Source organism: Micropterus salmoides, unplaced genomic scaffold (genome assembly GCF_014851395.1).
Source record: "Micropterus salmoides isolate LMB-PRFRI ecotype aquatic unplaced genomic scaffold, ASM1485139v1 Ms_hic_scaffold_11, whole genome shotgun sequence".
Lineage (NCBI taxonomy): Eukaryota > Metazoa > Chordata > Actinopteri > Centrarchiformes > Centrarchidae > Micropterus > Micropterus salmoides.
This window is the reverse complement of record NW_024040152.1, coordinates 15,063,978-15,082,838: the sequence shown is the minus strand read 5'-3', so window position 1 is coordinate 15,082,838 and position 18,861 is coordinate 15,063,978. Positions and strand designations below refer to the sequence as shown.

The 18,861-nt window shown below is 44.4% G+C and overlaps 1 protein-coding gene across 1 annotated transcript; it reads right to left on the bottom strand.

Moving 5' to 3' along the window:
- Positions 1–192: 192 nt before the first annotated feature.
- On the bottom strand, positions 193–6,324 carry il11a (interleukin 11a). Its single transcript, XM_038711201.1, has 5 exons — positions 5,935–6,324; positions 4,978–5,135; positions 2,059–2,154; positions 1,754–1,915; positions 193–1,595 (listed from the first exon to the last, which is right to left on the bottom strand). Exons 1-5 carry the CDS (start codon positions 5,939–5,941, stop codon positions 1,416–1,418), a joined length of 603 nt encoding a protein of 200 aa, XP_038567129.1. The 5' UTR covers positions 5,942–6,324; the 3' UTR covers positions 193–1,415.
- Positions 6,325–18,861: the final 12,537 nt, after the last annotated feature.

Below are 18,861 nucleotides of genomic sequence, written 5' to 3'. Positions count from 1 at the left end.
CATTGTGCACATTCTTTCGTATTTATTTCACCAAGGCACATATTTCACATTGAGGCCAATCAGTGTGTGGAAGAGGCATCTTGATGTTATAATAATAATTTAAACATGATGGTATAATAATAGTAAATATGAAAAAAAAACTGTATAAAAGTACAAAAACATAGGAGGCTTGCTCCACTGCAGCACAAAATAAATAGTTCCACCACTTTACTTAAATAAATAGTCAATACTGTAACAAATACTACAATAGGAATGAACAAAAAATATAGTGATAAAATTGGTAAAGTAATCTACATTATATTGTAGAAAACAACATAATACACAAAAGCACATGTATAGAGCAATTTACATTCTTGTACACTTATGTACACCAGTACAGAACATAGTGTCACAATACATAGTATTTTAAGGCTTTGGGTGTTTAACTAAAAAAATCTTTTCTACCCAAAAGCACAGGTTCAAAATCAGCCATCTCACTCATCCAAGAGGCTAATCCTAACAGGTTTGTGCAAAGAATCTAATCCGGTCCATCAGTGCTCAGCAACAGGGCACATTCAAATAACTTTACCACAATGTTAAATATGCCTCCTCATTCAGAATGCGACAAACAGGCATCTAAAATGGCAACTCTGCCTGTGGTACAAAAGAAAGCATTTACTTCTCTTCGATTACCATCTTGACATTTTCAGATGCAATGCAATCAATTTCAAAGGCCATCAATTGATATGTTAAGACATGGCACATTTAACATTGTAACTAAAATGGTTACTTTAAGGGCACTGTAAGTGAGAGATAGTGAAAACCTTGGCCATCCCGAATATATGCTACATCTACTGGAAGAAATATTCGCTGAAGAAAGACACAAATGCAAAGTAGCATACGTTTGTTTAAACAAAAGTCATTATCAGAGCTATAGGTTCAGGAAGTGCTACTGTGTTTTGCTTGAGGATCAGTGAGACACAAGACAAAAAGAAAGATTACAGAGATTTAAGATTACTGATGAATTCACGTTAATACAGAAAATAAAGATGGAAGTGACACATTACAACTTCAAATAAATAAAATTAAATAAATTACTAACAGTCAATAAATAAATAAATACATAAATAACATGGTCATGAACAAGGCCTTAATGGGGAGAGTTTAGGGAATCATGTAGTTAAACTGGCTTTTAACGGGGATCTTGACGGTTGTAACTGGCTGCAGTATTGCGCATCCTTATTGGCTCTGATGGAAAGACACATTCTTCAACACACATGTCATTATTTGACATTTGGGCCTCCTATAGGATGCTATTGACAACAGTGCACACTGACATGGTCCTAATTCCCCTTTGGCTGACGCTGGACTCCACGTATCCTCACTGGCTCTGTAGCCAAGTAGTTAAAAGGAAAATAATTAATGTGCTTGGATCATCATTGCACTGCAGGGACCTTTGGCTTGAGGCTGACGAATGCTCTGTATGCCCAATCACAAAAGAGCTTGAAGTGTTGGAGAAGCTCATGGCTCGACTGCAGGACATCAAACTGATAGGGTAGATGAGGGGGGAGGGACGGGGTCGCCGGAGTCAGCCTTGGTGCTTCAACTTTCTGCATCTGTAGGTGAGATTAAAAACATTTATTTATTGCAAGGTAAATTTTAAAGTGATAGCAAACTGTTGTAGAAAATGACATGATTTCCTGCTAAAATGTGCATGTAACATTATAAAATGAAACACTGAAGGCAACTGAGGAAAAGGAGAAACTCTCTTTACCTGACGGTGCAGCAGGGTGATAAGAGATTTCATCTCTCTGATCATCTCTACAAGCTTGGGCACTGCAGGGTGGTGGTGCTTCTTTGAAACCCTGTTCAGCCACTCAAAGTGGTGCTCATACAGCTTCAGGTCAGCATGCAGCTGAGAGAGTGTGGGCTTCAGCTGGAAACAACACAGACATACTTTAGAGACTTAGCATGGGTGTGGCAAAATCTAACTGTGTGAATAGAAACAGACCATCCCCTCTCCCTTCACAAGCATGCACAAACACACAGCCACGCACAAACACATTATCAGAGCATTACCTCAAGATTGTTGAGGTCATTGGCTGATCTGTTGCTCATTTCTGGCAGGGACCTGAACCTGTGGGGCTCCACGTCTGAGTCAAATGCATGCTCCCTCTGTGGATAAAGAGAAAACAAGACACAGAGCAGCCCGTTAGTAATTTGCATCAGCGCAATTTCACTCATTCTGAGACAAGTCACGGCAACATGGGAAAGTATTAGTCTAGCACCTCGATTGGATGACTCTTTTCTGTGCTTAGAGACAGTAGCTCTCACTGAGGGGAGTGTGGTTGATTGGGTCAGTGTGAGTTCACCCACATTCAGCCACCCCAAATGTCAACAATAAGAGCAAATGACCTGAACCCACAGGATGTTTTCTACAGGGATAACAACATATGCAGTGACTAAGAAAGCTCCAAGTGGGACAGACAACACAGGGCTGTAGGGAAACTCCAGGGTCACAGCTATAAAAAGATGGAATGACGCAGTGCTGCTGCCCAGCTAGTTGTGTTGTAAACTAAGTCCAGAGGGCAGATGTAGTGCTCTTCATGGCCACTAGAGGGGGATAAACAACCTGACTGCCTGTTTATGGAGTTGTACCTTACAAAGGCAGCTGTGCTCTTAGGTGGTACAATGTAGTATTAAAGATGTACGCCTGATTCAGTAATGAATGGGGATAAATGGAGATGACTGATGTGCCATGCGTCATTTCCACTCAGAAGAGGAACATAACAACATTAGGATGATGAGTGCTGAGAAATGTTTTGTGTAAACAGGTTGTGTGTGCTTAATGCTTCCTTAACCTGTTATGCAGTGTTTTCCTTGCTTTGCTGTTTGCCTCCAGTTGTTTGTGTTGATGTTTTTATGTGATGAATGTGCCACATTGTCTCGCATGTCTCTCCATCAGCCTTTCATAATAGCTCACTTATGTTTGTGGTCCAATGTTTTGTCTCCGTTTGCTTTTGTCCCCTTCCATCCCTTGCTTCCCTACCCTCTCCTCTCTCTCCCATTTCCTCTCTGTCTCATACCAGGTGCACAAGCACATACAACATCACGTGCACATGTGCATGCATGCACACACATACACCACTAGCTTGTCATCTAGTTGGCTCTCTGATCTCTTCATCTCTTGTGGTTTTTGCTCCATCTTTCTCAGTCTTTAATTCTCCCTCTTATCCTCCTTTTCTTGCTCTCTCCATCGTAGATCATGACCTCACCCGACAGAACTTAGCATCCAGCCTTTTCTTCCTGAATGCAAATACTGGAATGTGATAAATCTTTTTGATTTTTATCAAGTCACTTTGCTGTGGCGACCAAAAGCAAAACACTAAACACAGCACCTACACAACCATGACTATTTACAGAACCCTCAATGCAGACACACACACAGCCACAAACATGCATACACACAAATGCATGCACACATAAACATATTTGCACCCATACTATATGCATGCAAACACTCACACATACGAGTTGCGTTGGAAAACTTATATAGACCTATGTGTGTGCACACACACGTCTCTCTCTTTAAAGCAACAGTTTTATTGCTTTTTTGCAGGGACTTTCCATGGATTCCCATTCTATTTATCTTTCCTAACGTTGTCCTCGCTTTAGTGGAATTCCACACAATAAGGAAAGAAAATTAAAAATAAATCTTCCTTGTTACTGAACACTGTGTAATACTGTCCCCAACACCCTTTGATAATGCCTGTTTGTTCACATCTGGGTGCCAGGTTAGACTGCTGCTACACAATAGCCTGTAACATTGTTTTAAATAAACAAACCCGCGCGCACACACACACACATACACACATTATGAACACTATCTTCTGGCTAAGACTAGAGAGAGTATGTGGCTATTTTTGATTTTATCCCCTGAACAAAAGAGTTTAAAGATTTGCATAATGCAAAAATAGAATCTAGATCAGTCAGGTGTAACCAAAGATGCAGAGATATGACCCCGCTTTCTTTTCACCTGTTAAAACACACTGTTGATACACAATCACCAGCTGGTTCTCAAGTTCTCAAATCTGATTTTCCTACCAACTTGACTGTCAACAAAATGAGATTTCGGGCCAGAGTTGTCAGTACGGTGCAAGTGATTCACATTTCATTGGAGAAAAAACTCCTCCAACTCCATCCTCACTTCCACAGTCAAGCCGCAGAACATAAACATGTTTCTATGTAAACAGGCATGTGATATACTTTGCTGTCATTTCACAGATGGTATGCTTGGCAGTTGTGCGTTAGCTGGATGCAGACATGGTGTTGATATGTAGTTCTAAATTTGTCTTGATGGGAGATATTAAACTGATTCCTAGAACTTTTTGTTTTGCTTCTCTTTTCCCTTCACCACCTCAAGTATTTTGCTATACCAACGCTGTAAATGTGTGTTCATTCTCCTTAATTCCATAACACATTGATTCATTTCATTGCACACTCACTGAACTGGATAAAAGCACTGGCCCAGCCACCAATCTTCCTGGTGCCACCACTAGTCAGGTGACCAGGCAGACCAGGAGGTTGCTGAGTCAGACCTCCCCTCCCTTCTGAGTCTAGCGTGGATTAAAAGTGAGATCACTCAGTCAAATCTCCCCTGAGGCTTTTGCTGCCCTGATCTAAGCATGCAGATGGACTCCAGCCAGTCTGTCATCAATGAAAGCAGCTTAAGTCAATCTCAACTCCTGTGCAAACCCAGTGTAGTTCAGCCAGGACAACGGAGCAGAGTGCAGACTTTGTTGTGCTTAGAGGAGGAGGAAGGTAACCTTAACACTAAAATCCAATTAAGGGAAAGTTCAATGAGGACAGGCTGTGACCGGCATCCTCTTCCACAATCACACTAACAATTCAATTAGCATAGGATAGTTAGGGCCTCATTAGCCTCTCCTCCAATCAATAGCTGAGAATGGTAATCATCATGACGTCATGTTCACTTACCAGCAGCTCTTGGGTGAGCTTCATTAGATTTTTGGTCTGATTGGACAGTTTATCCATGTCTGTGGGCCGCCGCTGTGGTACCGGAGAGGCAGACGTGAACACAGGCAGCTGAGCCAATAGCAGTGAGAAGAGGAGGGATGAGGAGGAGTCGAGCAGCACTGTAAGGGTAGAACAAAACAGAAGCAATTAGTGGAGAGGCGCTGTCATCTCGCCATAATGATAATGACCTCAGGCCGAGGCTGTCAGCTCCAGGGAAAGATATTGCACCATAATATAAACAATAGCTCCAGACTTGGCAGAGGAATCCTTAAGAGCTTCAGTGTCAGAGTCATGTTTTCACAGGCTGAATGCAAATCATTAAATCATTAAATGCTGAGCTTTGACAAAGAATATCACCATCACTCCTTCACCATAAGCAACGCAATGAATGCTGCTGATTGTCACACCTGCAACTGGATAGGTACTTGAGTTGGTGGTATGAATTATATGGACCCAGCCAAGTCAACTCTCTAACAGTAAGCTCATTCATTCTTTTCCTTTCAAGTTCAAATACAAGGTAGACTAAGTATTAAAAGGGGACCACAGTGGTGTTGAAATGATGAATGCTTGATAATTACAGGTGAACCACAAGAATCACTGCCAAAATAACACTGCAGGAGCATCTGAGCTTCCTGTCCTAGTGTAACTTTTACAGTTTAGGGATCAACAGAGAATAAAATTGTCCATACTGAATGTCAAGGCAATTGTTTGGAAATCATCTAAATAAATGATTTATTTTAATCTGTATTGGAACGATAAAATATCTGTCAACAGTCAGAAAGCCTAAACGTTAGCCTATAGACCCACAATTTAAAAATCGCCCGTTTAGTAATAATATAGGCCTATAACAAAGCTGTAACATAAATGATCATTAATAACTGAACGAAATAATGAACATAAAATACATACAAGACTTACATTTCATAATGTTTCGGATCCAAGGGGTAGTTAAACCAGCAAACAAACGTGGATAAATAAATAAATTGAAAATTAATAAATAAATTGAACTCCGGAAATTGTCACGTGCTCCGGTTCCTTCTTCGCACTCTTCAAGTCAGAGTGAGGAGGAAAGTTGTCAGGTCGAGAGAGAATGAATGAGAGAGCAGAGTGATGACTGAGGCACTCAGAGAGAAAGGAAGGTAAAAGTCAATATCGCCAAACTTTTTCTGTCTGTGGTAAAAGTTTGAGATGAGCCCCTTGTAGTCTTTATGGAGTGCTGAAGGCAGAGAGACACTTGGACAGTTTGGAGAGAGAGAGAGAGGCAACAGAAATGCAGAGAGGGATGCGAGTGTGGTAGGCTAAGTCCAATTTTTGCGCGCAGTGAAGTGTTTAGGCTTGTTTAAAACTTCCTTTATAAAGACGTCGGGCCTATGACACATCGGCAGTGACTCACTTCATTCATAAAAACACACACACACACACACACACACACACACACACACACACACACTGAGAGACACACGCTCTCTCTCTCTCGCGCGCGCGCTCTCTCTCTCCCTCCTCTCTCTTTCCTCCTCCCCTCCCTGCTGCCTGCTCTGTCTCCCTTTGCGAAACTTAAAAAAAAATGTTCCGTTGTTTTTTTTTCTTTCCTCTATCACTTTCTCCCGTCCCGTCCTGTCGCTATCTCCAGCACTTCCTCCGTCGCATCCAGCTACCTGCGCCAATCAGTCCCATCTACCTACTTTTTATCTTTCCATCTCCAAATCTCTTCCCCTGTCTCTCTCTCTCTCTCTCTGTCTATCACTGCAGACGTTTTAAAAAGCCCATTGTTTTCATGTGTATCAGCATATCTCATGTAACCATGTATCTTTCAGAGCCTCTAGTTTTACCTGCCCTTTCTTTTTCTTGTGCTGGCTGGTGTTATGTGCCCTATTCAAGGGTGAAATGTCAGGGAAAGTGTGTTTTTTAATTTATGTCAGGGTCCTGTTAGACTACACATGCCACATTCCCTGTATTACAGCTAATGCGCACAGCAAACACCTTTTCTCTCCCGTATTTCACTCCCTCCTTTTCTCACCCCTTGCTCTTTTTTTTCAGAGCCCCTCCTGAGACAGCAGCCTGTTATTTCCACTGCCCCCCCACCCACCTCCTCTCTTTTTTTCACTCCTTCTCTCCCTCTCCAGGGTGAAGGAAAGAGTGAGGAGTGAGAGACGGATAGGAGCAGGAGAGAGGTGTTGTCCAGACCAAGGGGCCTCTGAAAGTGTTGCATAGAAACAGTAAGCGGACACACATACACACACACAAACACACCACAGGACATTCACACAGACACACACCTGAAGGGTAGGGGGTGATTGATGGGGGTCAATACAGCAGACACACACACACACACACACACACACACACACGCACACACAAAACATGCATGTGGATGCACACACAACATGCGCTGTGTCATAGGAAAACATGCTGCTCTAATAAATGAAAACACACCAAAAAGACATTTTCTAGTTTAGAAACACACACTCTGATACACGAGGAAACATAACCGTCTAGTGTACACACATCAACATGATTTCTCACACTCTGTATGTTTCTCTCCCTGTCACACTCACACACACACGAGAGCAGAGCAAGGCAGCCTGGAAACACTCAGTCAGGTGCAGTAAAGCGTGGCCTACTATATTGAAAAGGCCAAAAATTTGTTTCCAGTCATCACAGAGGGACAGTTGATGCATCATACTGTACACACACTGTATATTAACAAGAAAGTCAATAAGTGCGTTTACATCCACCTATTTTTGCGCACGTTTTAATTATAACACCTGAGTGGAAACCCTCAAAATATCATAGCAACGTTTTTAAGGTTTGACTGGCATTCAAAAGTTGGTGTGACGATTAAAGAAAATGCAACACAGTGCCAGACGTAGCCAATTAATCATAATGCACACAAAGCAGGTGACTTGAAGCTTCCAGTCTGCTGATGAGAAGAAAGAAGGCAGCAGACGAAAACATCAGATCTGCGGGCAGCAGTGACTGTAAGCCCCCCCACCATTTGAAGTTTGACTGGCCCCATCTTCTTCTGCGATGGTATAATGGCACCGGATTGGGCGATCAGGGCCTGTAAATCTGGATGAACCAACTCTGGATATTTGTATAGGAAACGCACATAAATTAGCATTGTAATTTTTTTTTTGTTGCTACATTTGGATGGAGACCTGACTACAGACACACACACACACACACGCACACAGACACGCACAGAAAGAGAGCAAGCAAGCATGAGAAGGGGGAGACCAGGGAAAAGGAAGAAAGCGCTTTAGAGTCTGGGTGTGAGATTAGGAGACCCTCATTCACAGACATACACTCATGGTGTGGTTAGAAAATAATTAGTGGTGGGCCTTGCATGCGCACATTCGCACACTCATACACATATACACACAGAGTTGCCAGTCCGGTGGTGGGCCTACACAGACAAACAAACACCCTCCAAATGATGAGGGCCTGGTGGCAGTGAGTGGGTGGCGCAGTTGTTGTGGTGAAAAAGGGTCACACACTGTTTTCTCGGGTCAACAGTAGAGAAGAAAAGCAGGGAAAGGAGGAGAGCAGGAGAAGACGGAGAGGGAATAGATGAGTGTGGTTGGACGTAGGGAGATATTGACACACTGGCTCTTTTTAATTTCCCACATCAAAGGGCCGTTTGAAGACACAGCTGGGGAGAGAAGAAAAGAAAAAGTGAAGTTAGTCACTCTCCCTCATTCCCTCTCTGGGCTGCCTCTCATGATGGGGGTCTCCTGGGTGGTTCTGAAGCACAGTCTTCTGTTAGGCCATCCGCCAGCGCAGATCACACACACTACACTGGGTGGGTGCCCTTTAAGTGTGTGTGTGTGTGTGTGTTTGTGGCAGTGTGTGCGCACATGCATCAGTGCGCAAAAGAAGAACAGTTATGTATCTTTGTTTAGACATTTGTTTTTTGTGTGAGAAAGCGAGCACACATTGGTGCATGCCTGTTGGAAAAGGGGGAATCCAGGGTTTGTGTAAATGGGTGTGCGTACAGTATATGTGTGTAATTATGGGCATGTGGTGGTATAAGTGCGGTGTCTGTATATCGTGCATGAGCATCAGTGTTTGTGTGTGCGTCTATGTGTTTGTGTGTGGCCTTCATATGCTACCCATTACATCACCAATCTGTGTAAACCACCATAGGAGGAGAAACAGAGTGAGACACTCAGACTACGACCTCAAAGACATCAGAGAGGAAGGGGAACCTGTGACAGGGCCTGCCAGGCCTCGCTGCCAGACAAACTTTACTCACACAAGATTCACTCAATTCGGTCATGCTTTACAGTAGGTTTCCTGTGCGCCACGGCATGTATTCACACATTATTACGCAGGCTTCGATTTGAATGCCTCACACTCTTTGCTCACCTTTTGCTGGGCTGTTAATCCCCACAGCTGCACGATTCATTCGCCACTTTAAAAACTTTGATTTGAACAAAGTTGTCTCAACCAAACATGTAAAACAGACTATCATCAGAGTGAGTGTTAGTGTAATATACTCCATAGTTTATTTATCTGATAAGGAAGAGCTTGAGCAAGAATAGATTGTTTTTTTATGTTGGGGGTTTTTGTTCATTGTTTACTTTAGTGTCATTAGACTTGTAATCTGATTATGTGAACAAATACCAAATCAGCACGTTCTGATAATGTGGATTTTCCCATAAATGTTTGCTGCCGTGGGTTAATTTCCATGTCCAGTTGGATGATAAAGGAGTCTTGTGGATTTTAGGGTTAAGCCTTCATGTTCTGCTTACCTCAGAGCGTCATCTAAACAGTGCAAGCGTTGGCTGTGACGCAACGCTGCTCTGATGGTAAAAGGAATTATGGGAGAAGGAGTAGTAATACATTCACCATTTTTATGTTGCACCCTCATTTCCTCTAGTGGATTCCAGCGGGGCTTGAGTAAACAAACGTGAAGATTACGCTCAAAGGGAAAACCAAAGGTCCGACCTATTACTGTTAATACACTTTCAAGTTTCCCCGTGACCACCTCCGCTCTTCTTCCTCTCTGCTCCGTCATTCTGTCCCCCATTCATTCTCTCCAGCTCGCTGCCAAGTGCGCGATTCCGCTGGGATCCTATCTGGGGAATTGTCATGGTAACCTTACCCTTACTCGCTACCCAACGCAATCATGGCCCCATCCCCCTTCTCCCCTCTGCTTGCCCCCTTACTTCAACCTGCGTCAGAGAGCAAGTGAGTGTGTTAATAGTTCAGGGGGGATAGGAGGAAGAAATAGTGACACACAGGAGGGGGCTGCAGTCATTGGGCAATAAAGTGACGTCTCTGACTCTCTCTTTCTCACTGTCAGTGATCAGAGGTTAAAGCACTGTTGTCCTCTTCCAAATGGATTTATGAACTCTCAACACCCCCCTCCATCCCCCCATCGACTCACGAGTCTTTAGTTGAAAAAACTCCCTGTGGACGTGATTTACTAATTATGCGTGTCAATTGCTCTCTTCCTTTTTCATGTGAGCTGGCCACTGGCGGCATATATGGCTGTTGTGCATCTGTTGCTTTGCGTTTTTATTAGACCATTAAATGGGGACATTAACCAGCATCATTATTGCAGGTTTCCTCCGTTGGTTCAGCTCACAGAGCCGTGCAAAGGACAGGATGCAGGGATGAAAGGGAGAGCATGAGGAAAACATCTCATGTCGGCAGAAACTGGGGGAGCAAAATGCTCAAAATCAGCTCTCCATTAAACATTTACGAGACAAAATTTGGTTTGGAAACCAAATGCTATGGTATGTGACAAAACACAGTGTATGAGTTTGTATGCGCGCGTGTGTGCGCTCGTGCATGTGTAACAGCAACAGTCAGCCGAAACCTTCTCCCTCTCTGACTCTGCGTTGCTCACCTGCTCACGTTCCCCTCTCACTCTCACTGCGTCCAAGCCCGTTTTGCGTCTGCCAGTGAGGAAATCTCTGAATGAACTAGTTGAAGCAATAGGTCACAGACAGAGTGTGAGAAGGAGAAGAGGAAGGGGGTGGGGGTGCAGCGGGAAGCAAGCAGCCCACGCAAAAGGAACTTTTTACTGTGCAAACACTCTTTCCATCTACCCTGCTTGCTCCCTCAATCTCAGACTAGTGTTAATACACTGGAGAGCCCAAGCCTGTCTCAGAGCTCCCGTTTTCTCCACCGGGCCCCCCCCCGCGCTCCTCTCACCGCCATTCTCAGTCGCCCTAAACATTCTTTCCTCTCCTGTCATTGCGTGTCCTGTCTGCATCCCTCTCTCTCCCCATCTCTTCCTCCTTTCAAAGTGCTTCCCCTCAGCTCCCTCGTTCTTTCTCTTTCACGCACGCACTCGCTTCACACACTCTCTCTCCTGCTGGTCAAAGAAACATAAATAGCACAAGTTTTAAACAATGAAAGCAAATGTAATCAAACATGTGCATGTAAAAGGTGAATTCTACTGCAGTATCTCTGCACTGGTGACCCTGCAGAGAAGTTTTCAGAAAAGTGAAAGAAAAAGAGTGAAAGTGAAGGTGAGTGTGCTATTTTTGGTGCATTCCTCAGCGTCCAGAATAGTTATCCAGGAGACATTACTTGTGCATTCTCTGTCCCTTTGTCAGCCTTGCACCGTTTCTGTGGTGAGTTACTATGTCTGTGTGTATGTGTGTGTCTGTCTGTGAGGGATGCATACTGTATCAGAGCTGACCACTACTTGCCGGCGCGCCATGCGTCTGCGTCAGCCACACACTGAGCCTGTTGTCGTGTTATTCTACGGAAGCTGAGAGCTGCTGACAAACTCTCTGGCGAAACGGGGAGGGCTGTGTGTGTGTGTAAGGGGGTAGAGGGGGCCTGGAGAAACCGGGAAAGAGTGAGGGGAGCGAAGGACAAAAGGAAGAGGACTTGTGTGACGGCGCAGTTTGCCCTACTACTTTGTTAACATGACGTGACCTCAGTCACATGGGGGGTGGGAGGATGCCCTTTTGCAGACAGATGGACACACACATACACACCAACTCGCAGAAACACACATATGCTTACGTCTGTTAGACAGTTTACTCTAGCATTTAAAACAATTTATAACCCACTACCCCCTTTAACCTGACATGGCCTGACTGTTTCTGTCAATGCTGACGCACATCAGGCCCCTCCATCACTGTCCGTTCATTAAATTAACGCTCATTACGCGCTGACAATCATAAATCAACCTCCCATAACAATGATAGCAGATAACACAACTTATAACAGAGCACATGGGCAGCTGTATTGATTCTACCGTCCTTCCGCCGACCACTTCCTGTGCGTCAGCCATGCAGAGTGTGTAAATTTCATCATAACTAAGTGCAAACACAGGAAAGGAAATTTCATATCCGCATGTTGTCTCTGTTTATGTTTTGAAATAACGTACAGACGGGGATCAGGGAGCCGAGTACAACAGTTTGGAGGCTGAGTGCATTTGAAAATGTTTGGAAATGAAGAAGGCTTCTCTCCACATTGAGTAGGCTGTGCTTTGACCGCACAGGGAGGGGAAGCGGACCTCAAGTTCACTGAAATGTCAACTTTGGTTTGAAGTGACTTTGACTTAAAGCGGTGAAAACACGGTACAGAAGATACACTGTCTTCCTTATTTTTGATTGAGATTTCTGCAGTTCTTGTCGTATCGCAGTTCCGTTTTTTTGCATTCTCATGGGGAAAGAAAACATTTACTGTAAATGTTTATATAAACTGTGAACTATCTATCCCTCATACTTCTTGGACAGACTATCTTATCTCTAGAATAGTGAGAGAAAGAAATGGAAGTAATGTGTTTTCGTGCATTCTTTGTAACCACCATTATCATTATCTCCAGCTGACAAGTCAGGGCCATCATTTACTTGTACATCTCCACGACCTGTCACAAGCCCAACATCTCTCCAGTTTTATTTTCTTGACCTTCATTATGGGAACTCACAATATCTTTATTTAGTGTGCAGTTAGAGAACCACCTTTATCCTTGGAGGTCTGTTACTAAGAGGAATGACATGAAAGTTATTCTAATCTCTCTATTCTTGTTCCCAGTGTTTAAGTGCACTTTGACCCCCTGCTGTTCCCAATTAGCCACAAATCGCTCTGTCGGGAGATATTTAAATACCTTACATGTCTTCTTTTATCAATAACAATTTGTGAGTCAAGGACTTAGAAATGAAAGCTATCCAGTAATTTCTATTTTTGGCACCAAGTTCACACACATTACCATTACACCCCCGTCGCCACTGTCTTTTTATATCTCTCCCTCCCTTTTCTCCCTGGCTCCTCATCCTCTTTTGGTTCATCAATCACACTGTCCATTCTCATCAGAAGGTCACCGCTGGATACATGAATGGTGTCAGTTGGCCTCAGCGTCTGCCTTGTATTAGTGACGCCCTCGCATCTGGCTGGACCCCCGTTAGTGCCAGGAAGCATGCCAGGAATGCAAGGAATGGCCCAGTAAGCGATAAGAAGGAAATTCCCTGCAGCAGACCGGACTAAAAGCCCAGAAACAACTGGCACATGGACAATAACTGGGGAGAAATAAAAGCGATGACGACAAAAATGTGGGGCAGGAGGGGATGGAGCAGGTTGCCTGGACCGATATAAGTCCAGGTTTGACACAGAGACAATAAACACAGCGACAGCAGCTATCCTTGGAAACTGAGAGTGATGACGAGGATGGGATGGTGACATATGAAAAGAGAAAAGAAAAGACTAGGATGGGTTGGGAGAGAGATAGGTGGGACAGTCATGGAGAAAAGAGCCAATGACCAACAACAGAGGTGGGATTAGAAAAATACAAAGTGATTCCATGGAAGAAAGCGACTGAACAAAGATAGCGATAGCAAAGACGTAAAACAGACTATCACCCATCTAAAGGGTGTTGGGTGAGAATGAGGGACAACTGCGGGACAGGAAGAGGGAATAGAGATAGAGGCATGTCACAGGAAAGGCGAACCCCTTTAATCAGCCCCTGATTGGGTAAGTGGTAAGAGGAGGACACACACACACAGCACATAGGCAGATTTCTGGCTTGACTGACAGCACCGCTTTATGACTCACTGACCCGGCTTTTCTACCACCTCCCGCACTGTGCCATCTGCAGAGGCTTTCAAGCTCAGTTTGAACAGCGAACGCAACATTGTCAAACCCTGATCCAGATTAGCTTCCCTTCTGTAGTAACGTACGAAATCTGACTTGACATCAATGTCTACTAACAAGTCAAGTCTACACCCCATTTGTCTGGCTTCTGGGGCTGATTTGGGAGCAACCAGACGGTAATTGTTTTGAGCTGCTATATTGCACTAGGAGGGATTGGATTACCTACCTCCAGGGTAGTCCCCTCCACTCTCATTTCCTTGTTTCCCCTGGATTACATCAGAGTTTAGGCTCCTTCATCTGTGAGTAAGCACATACCTCACAGTCACACGGGAGGCCAGAAACATGCCTAATGTGTTAGAACATAAAGGTGGATAATGGGATATATGGAGGAGGGCAGGAAGTGTAAACCTTCCTGTACATGGTTTTCTATTCATCTCCAATGGAAAGATAAGATGTGTAAAGGAGGGTTGATGGTGATCTAGTTTCTGTTTACGCATGCTGGTGTGTGCATGTGTGCTTATTGTTCCTATCTGGCCTAAACCCAGTCTTTTCTGTATTCAGACCATTAATAATGAACAGCCTAGAAGGAAATGAAACATTATCCATATAAAACTCCCCAGGGTGTCCTATCTTCTATGACAATGATTCATTCCTCTAATATCATGATCACAGCGTGGACCATGGCCAGTTACAATAGCACAATTGAAGATAGATAAACAATAATCTGGCCACAATCTGGGCTTCTTCTCTCAAAAGCTACATACTAATTAATCTTCAAAGTAAAAACATTCTTGCATGAAAAGCGAGTCCTGTAAGTCGCCACTCAGAGAACACTTTCCCAGGTCAGATCAACATTGTAAAGCTCAACAGAGACACCGTAAGTGCAGAACATTGTGATTGTGACTTTATTTGTACTTTATAGTGTGGTTGTACAGAACAAATTGGGGTCAGAATCCAATCCTGTGAATGTGGACAGTTCTGTCTCTGTCTTGTACGTTTAGGTCAAAACCTCATATAATGACTTTGTGCGGTTCCCTGGCTTTTCGACCCATCTGAAACAGCTGACACAAGGCAGATAGGTGGGTGTGTGAGTTTTGAGGCGAAGCAGTGAAAGGCACAGGCAGACAAGGAGAGGTAACTGTTTTTTTGGTAACTCCATTAAAACGCACCCCTGGGAGGTTTGGACGACTGACAGCTGAGGTGGAGTCCGGGGCAGCCAAGCAGGAGGGAGAGTGTTTTCATGTGTTTATGTGTGTGTTTTCCTTCACTACTGGGACTTATATATATATGGCTGCAGGGCTGTCTCTCAGGTCCGCAGCTGAGTGTGACGGGGGTTCACTCAGGGGTATAGGAACAGACCCTGGGGACAACCTGTAAAACACCCCCGTTATCCTCCAGGGAGCGATGCTTTCGAGGTGCGGTCCCCCACCACCCTTCACCTCCAATGTGCCGAATCAGTGGAAGGCAGAAACCCAGAGAGTATCCCTGACACTAATATGGAAAAAAGCCTGTTTGGAGCGAATATGAGGGCAAATATTATTCTTCCTGAGCGTAACCACGGCGAGCACCTCTGACCTGGCAGTGAAAATGCTGAAACAAAAAGCCCAAAGACTTTTTCTGCTCCATCAAAGGAGAGCTGCATAAAATAAACATGGCCATCAGATTACCACGCTGAACACGGGGCTGCGTTAGCCTGTGCCGGCAGCCCTGCCGCCCAACCCCATAGCTCTATGGGAGTTAAGTGTGGGGTCCGCTCAGTCAACACCATGACGCAAAATGGAACAAGCCTCTGACAGAAGCCCCAGGCTGATGGAATAAGGCCCCTACCCACAGGCCCACAGGCCCCCCGGCCCGAGAGAAACATACTGAGTGAGAATGAGAGAGAGCGAGAGAGAGAGAGGCAGGAAAACAGGAGGAAAGACGAGGAAAAGAGGGAAAAGGTAGATGAGGACATTTTGGAAAAGAGGAAAAGACCACCAGTTCCAAATTGGTGGCACCGGCCCTGTCCCAAATTCAAATGCACACATGTAAACACACCGCTTCCCCCAGAGAACCAGCAGCAGCAGCAGCAGGACAGACAGCCGCCAGTAGAGAGAAGGCCGGGTCAGGGCAGGGCAGGGCAGGGCAAGGCAGGGTACAGTGGTTGGTGGTGGTGGTAGCTGCCAGTGAGACTGTGAGGCTTAGCTGGCTAGTCCTACTAACAGTGGACAGCCTCAGCCCGGTGGATCTGACCTCACAGGGGTTCTTTTATACCCCTGCATGTGCCTGTGTGCATTTGTGTGTAGGGGCATGCATGCATGAAGTGCACCCAAAAAAAAAAAAGGTTTATGTGTGCATTTCACGTTCGGGTGACGTAACCAGGAGAAAACAGATCCTTGCCTTAAGGAAGACCAAGGCTTTTCTCTTGGCCTTTTAGTCATCTCACTGAGGCCCCGCTGTCCACATCATCCACCTCAGCCACAGTCTGTCGTCTGTCTGCATGTGACTGATTTCCCTCCTGGCACCTCTGACCTTCTCACCACTTGTCTCAAACCTCATGCAGATTCCTACACCCCCAGTCTGTCTTTTTGTCTGTCTATGAGTTAACAGAGATTCCCCTGCTTCCTTGTTTCCTTCTTGGCCTTAACACAGGACTTAGCCCAGAATCATGCACAATATTCCACTCTCGCTTTGTTTCAGACTAGAGCTGACTCTTTGGTGACTGTGTCTCCTATAGCCAGGTCTTCAAATATTGCCAGTCTAAGAGAAATTTAGCCTGATTTCTTGGGAGTCACACTCATAAAAGTAAAATTGCTCCCCTTGGCTTGTGAGACCACGATTAAAAAAACAAACAAGTTAGGTCCTCAGTGGTATAAGAAACCAAGAAACCAGATCCTGCAATATTTGGTAATGATGACTATATGGACTAACCCTCACACTTTCCCCTCCAATTTCCTGATAAAACGTGTCTCACAACCTCCATCAGTAGCCCTACAGTCATCGTATTCTGCCCTTTCCCCTGACGTATGACTTGAAAAACCTCCTTATACTGTGGGCTTTAGGATGACGCAGGGCTCAGGTAAAGTGTTACCAGATCACAAATAGATACTGAGGCTGTGCCAGGTTGTAGCTGTTACTTGTAAGTGTGAGAGCCATGGGCCTTTTCTGGTTCCTGAAAATGACTCCTGTGTGTAACAACAATGAACACAATCACTGTGGGCCACTGGGCCTCACACCAGCAGCATTGCATTACCACGCTTGCCTCCCTACTGTTCTCCTTCTCTCTTTTCTCCTCTGACTCAGCTGTTTTGTAGGAAACTCCGTCTCTTTGAAGAAGGGAAGAATCTTTCATTACTCGACAGCAGGGAGAGAGAACGAGATGATAGGGAGAGAATAACTGCCCCATTGTCTTCATAAACACCCCCTCGTCTCCATCCACCAATGATAATTGTGTTGAGCTAATTACAGAGAGCTGCTACAACAGGTGTGGGACTCTGCACCTGGGTAAAGAAGTCTACTTAGTGCATCTGTGTGTGTGTGTGTGTGTGTGTGTGTGTGTGTGTGTGTGGGTACGTGTGTGTGTGGGTACGTGTGTGTGTGTGTGTGTGAGACAGAGAAAAAAGGTTGTGTGTATGACTGCGCAATTCTGGGTGAAAGTGTGTATGACATTTTGTCTGTGTCAGTGATTGAGATCACAGAAAACTGTGTGTCACATGCTTACTAAACCTTACATGTTACTTACCAGTACTCAGACTTTGGTCACCGTATTGTATCACAGACTATTGTAAAATCAAACAATCAGGATGGACCCATACCAATCTGAACCCCATCTGTGTTTAATTATAAAGCTACAGAATACATCTGTTTGACATTACTGGAAAGTTGAAATTAGCACACAAACACAGTCTCACTCTCACTCATACACCACATTGAATTTCAAATGAGAGTGATAACAATCACTTAATTGATAAATGTAACCACAGGGAGCCATGATTCATAATCTATAACTAGTCTTTCTCAATGGCATGTTTTTTGATGTCAGCACAGTAAGAAATTGGGGAGACACACCAGCACGAGGCAACAGTGATGATGTAAGCCGGGGTCTCTCATGAGACTGATGTTTTTTTGAGCTTTTTTACCGTAAAGGAATTCATCTTAGAAGCTGACCGGAAGAAAGGAAGCCATTTGGTCAGGCGCCAAAGGAAGAGCATGATAACTTCGTCAGAGTTTGTGGAGACGTCGCAGAGCTTTACTCTCAAAACAAAGAAAGTAGTGAATTGTTTTCTAAAGACGTCTGGCTGACTAGACGGTGAAATTGGATATTACAAAATTGTGACAGTTCAAGTTCAGCTTAAGCTGTTAGTCACTCCTGTTGATGATATCACCTGTCTACACCCTGCTCATGACAGCCACTTGCTAATATATGCTTAATGAGTTGGACTTTTGTTTTAATAGAGCCAGGGGATAGTACCGCATTAATGAAATGGGAAAACCTACCAATCAGACCACTTGAGTGTGTCACATCAACCAAAGGGAAATTAAAATATTCCCTGCTCTTAAGTCACCAGCTTTGGCCTTTACGACAGCTTACCTTGGTAAAGGTAACCTTTGTGTGTGGTTGTCTCATTTGCTTGCTTGAGTCATGACCCTTTGCTACCATTATTACAGGAAATGAGAATGTGCCTTTGGAGCAGTTTTGTGATTGCCTCCTTAGTCAAGCAATTCTACCTGCAGACTCATCATTTAATGTCAGAAGGGAATGAGTCCTGCATCGCCACCTTGTGGAATATTCCTTTGGTGTTGAAG

Coding starts and splice junctions, on each gene's coding strand:
- il11a (XM_038711201.1), bottom strand. Junction 2,155..4,977: donor AGCTCACCCAAGAGCTGCTG/GTAAGTGAACAT, acceptor CTTTATCCACAG/AGGGAGCATGCATTTGACTC. Junction 1,916..2,058: donor ATGACCTCAACAATCTTGAG/GTAATGCTCTGA, acceptor TGTTGTTTCCAG/CTGAAGCCCACACTCTCTCA.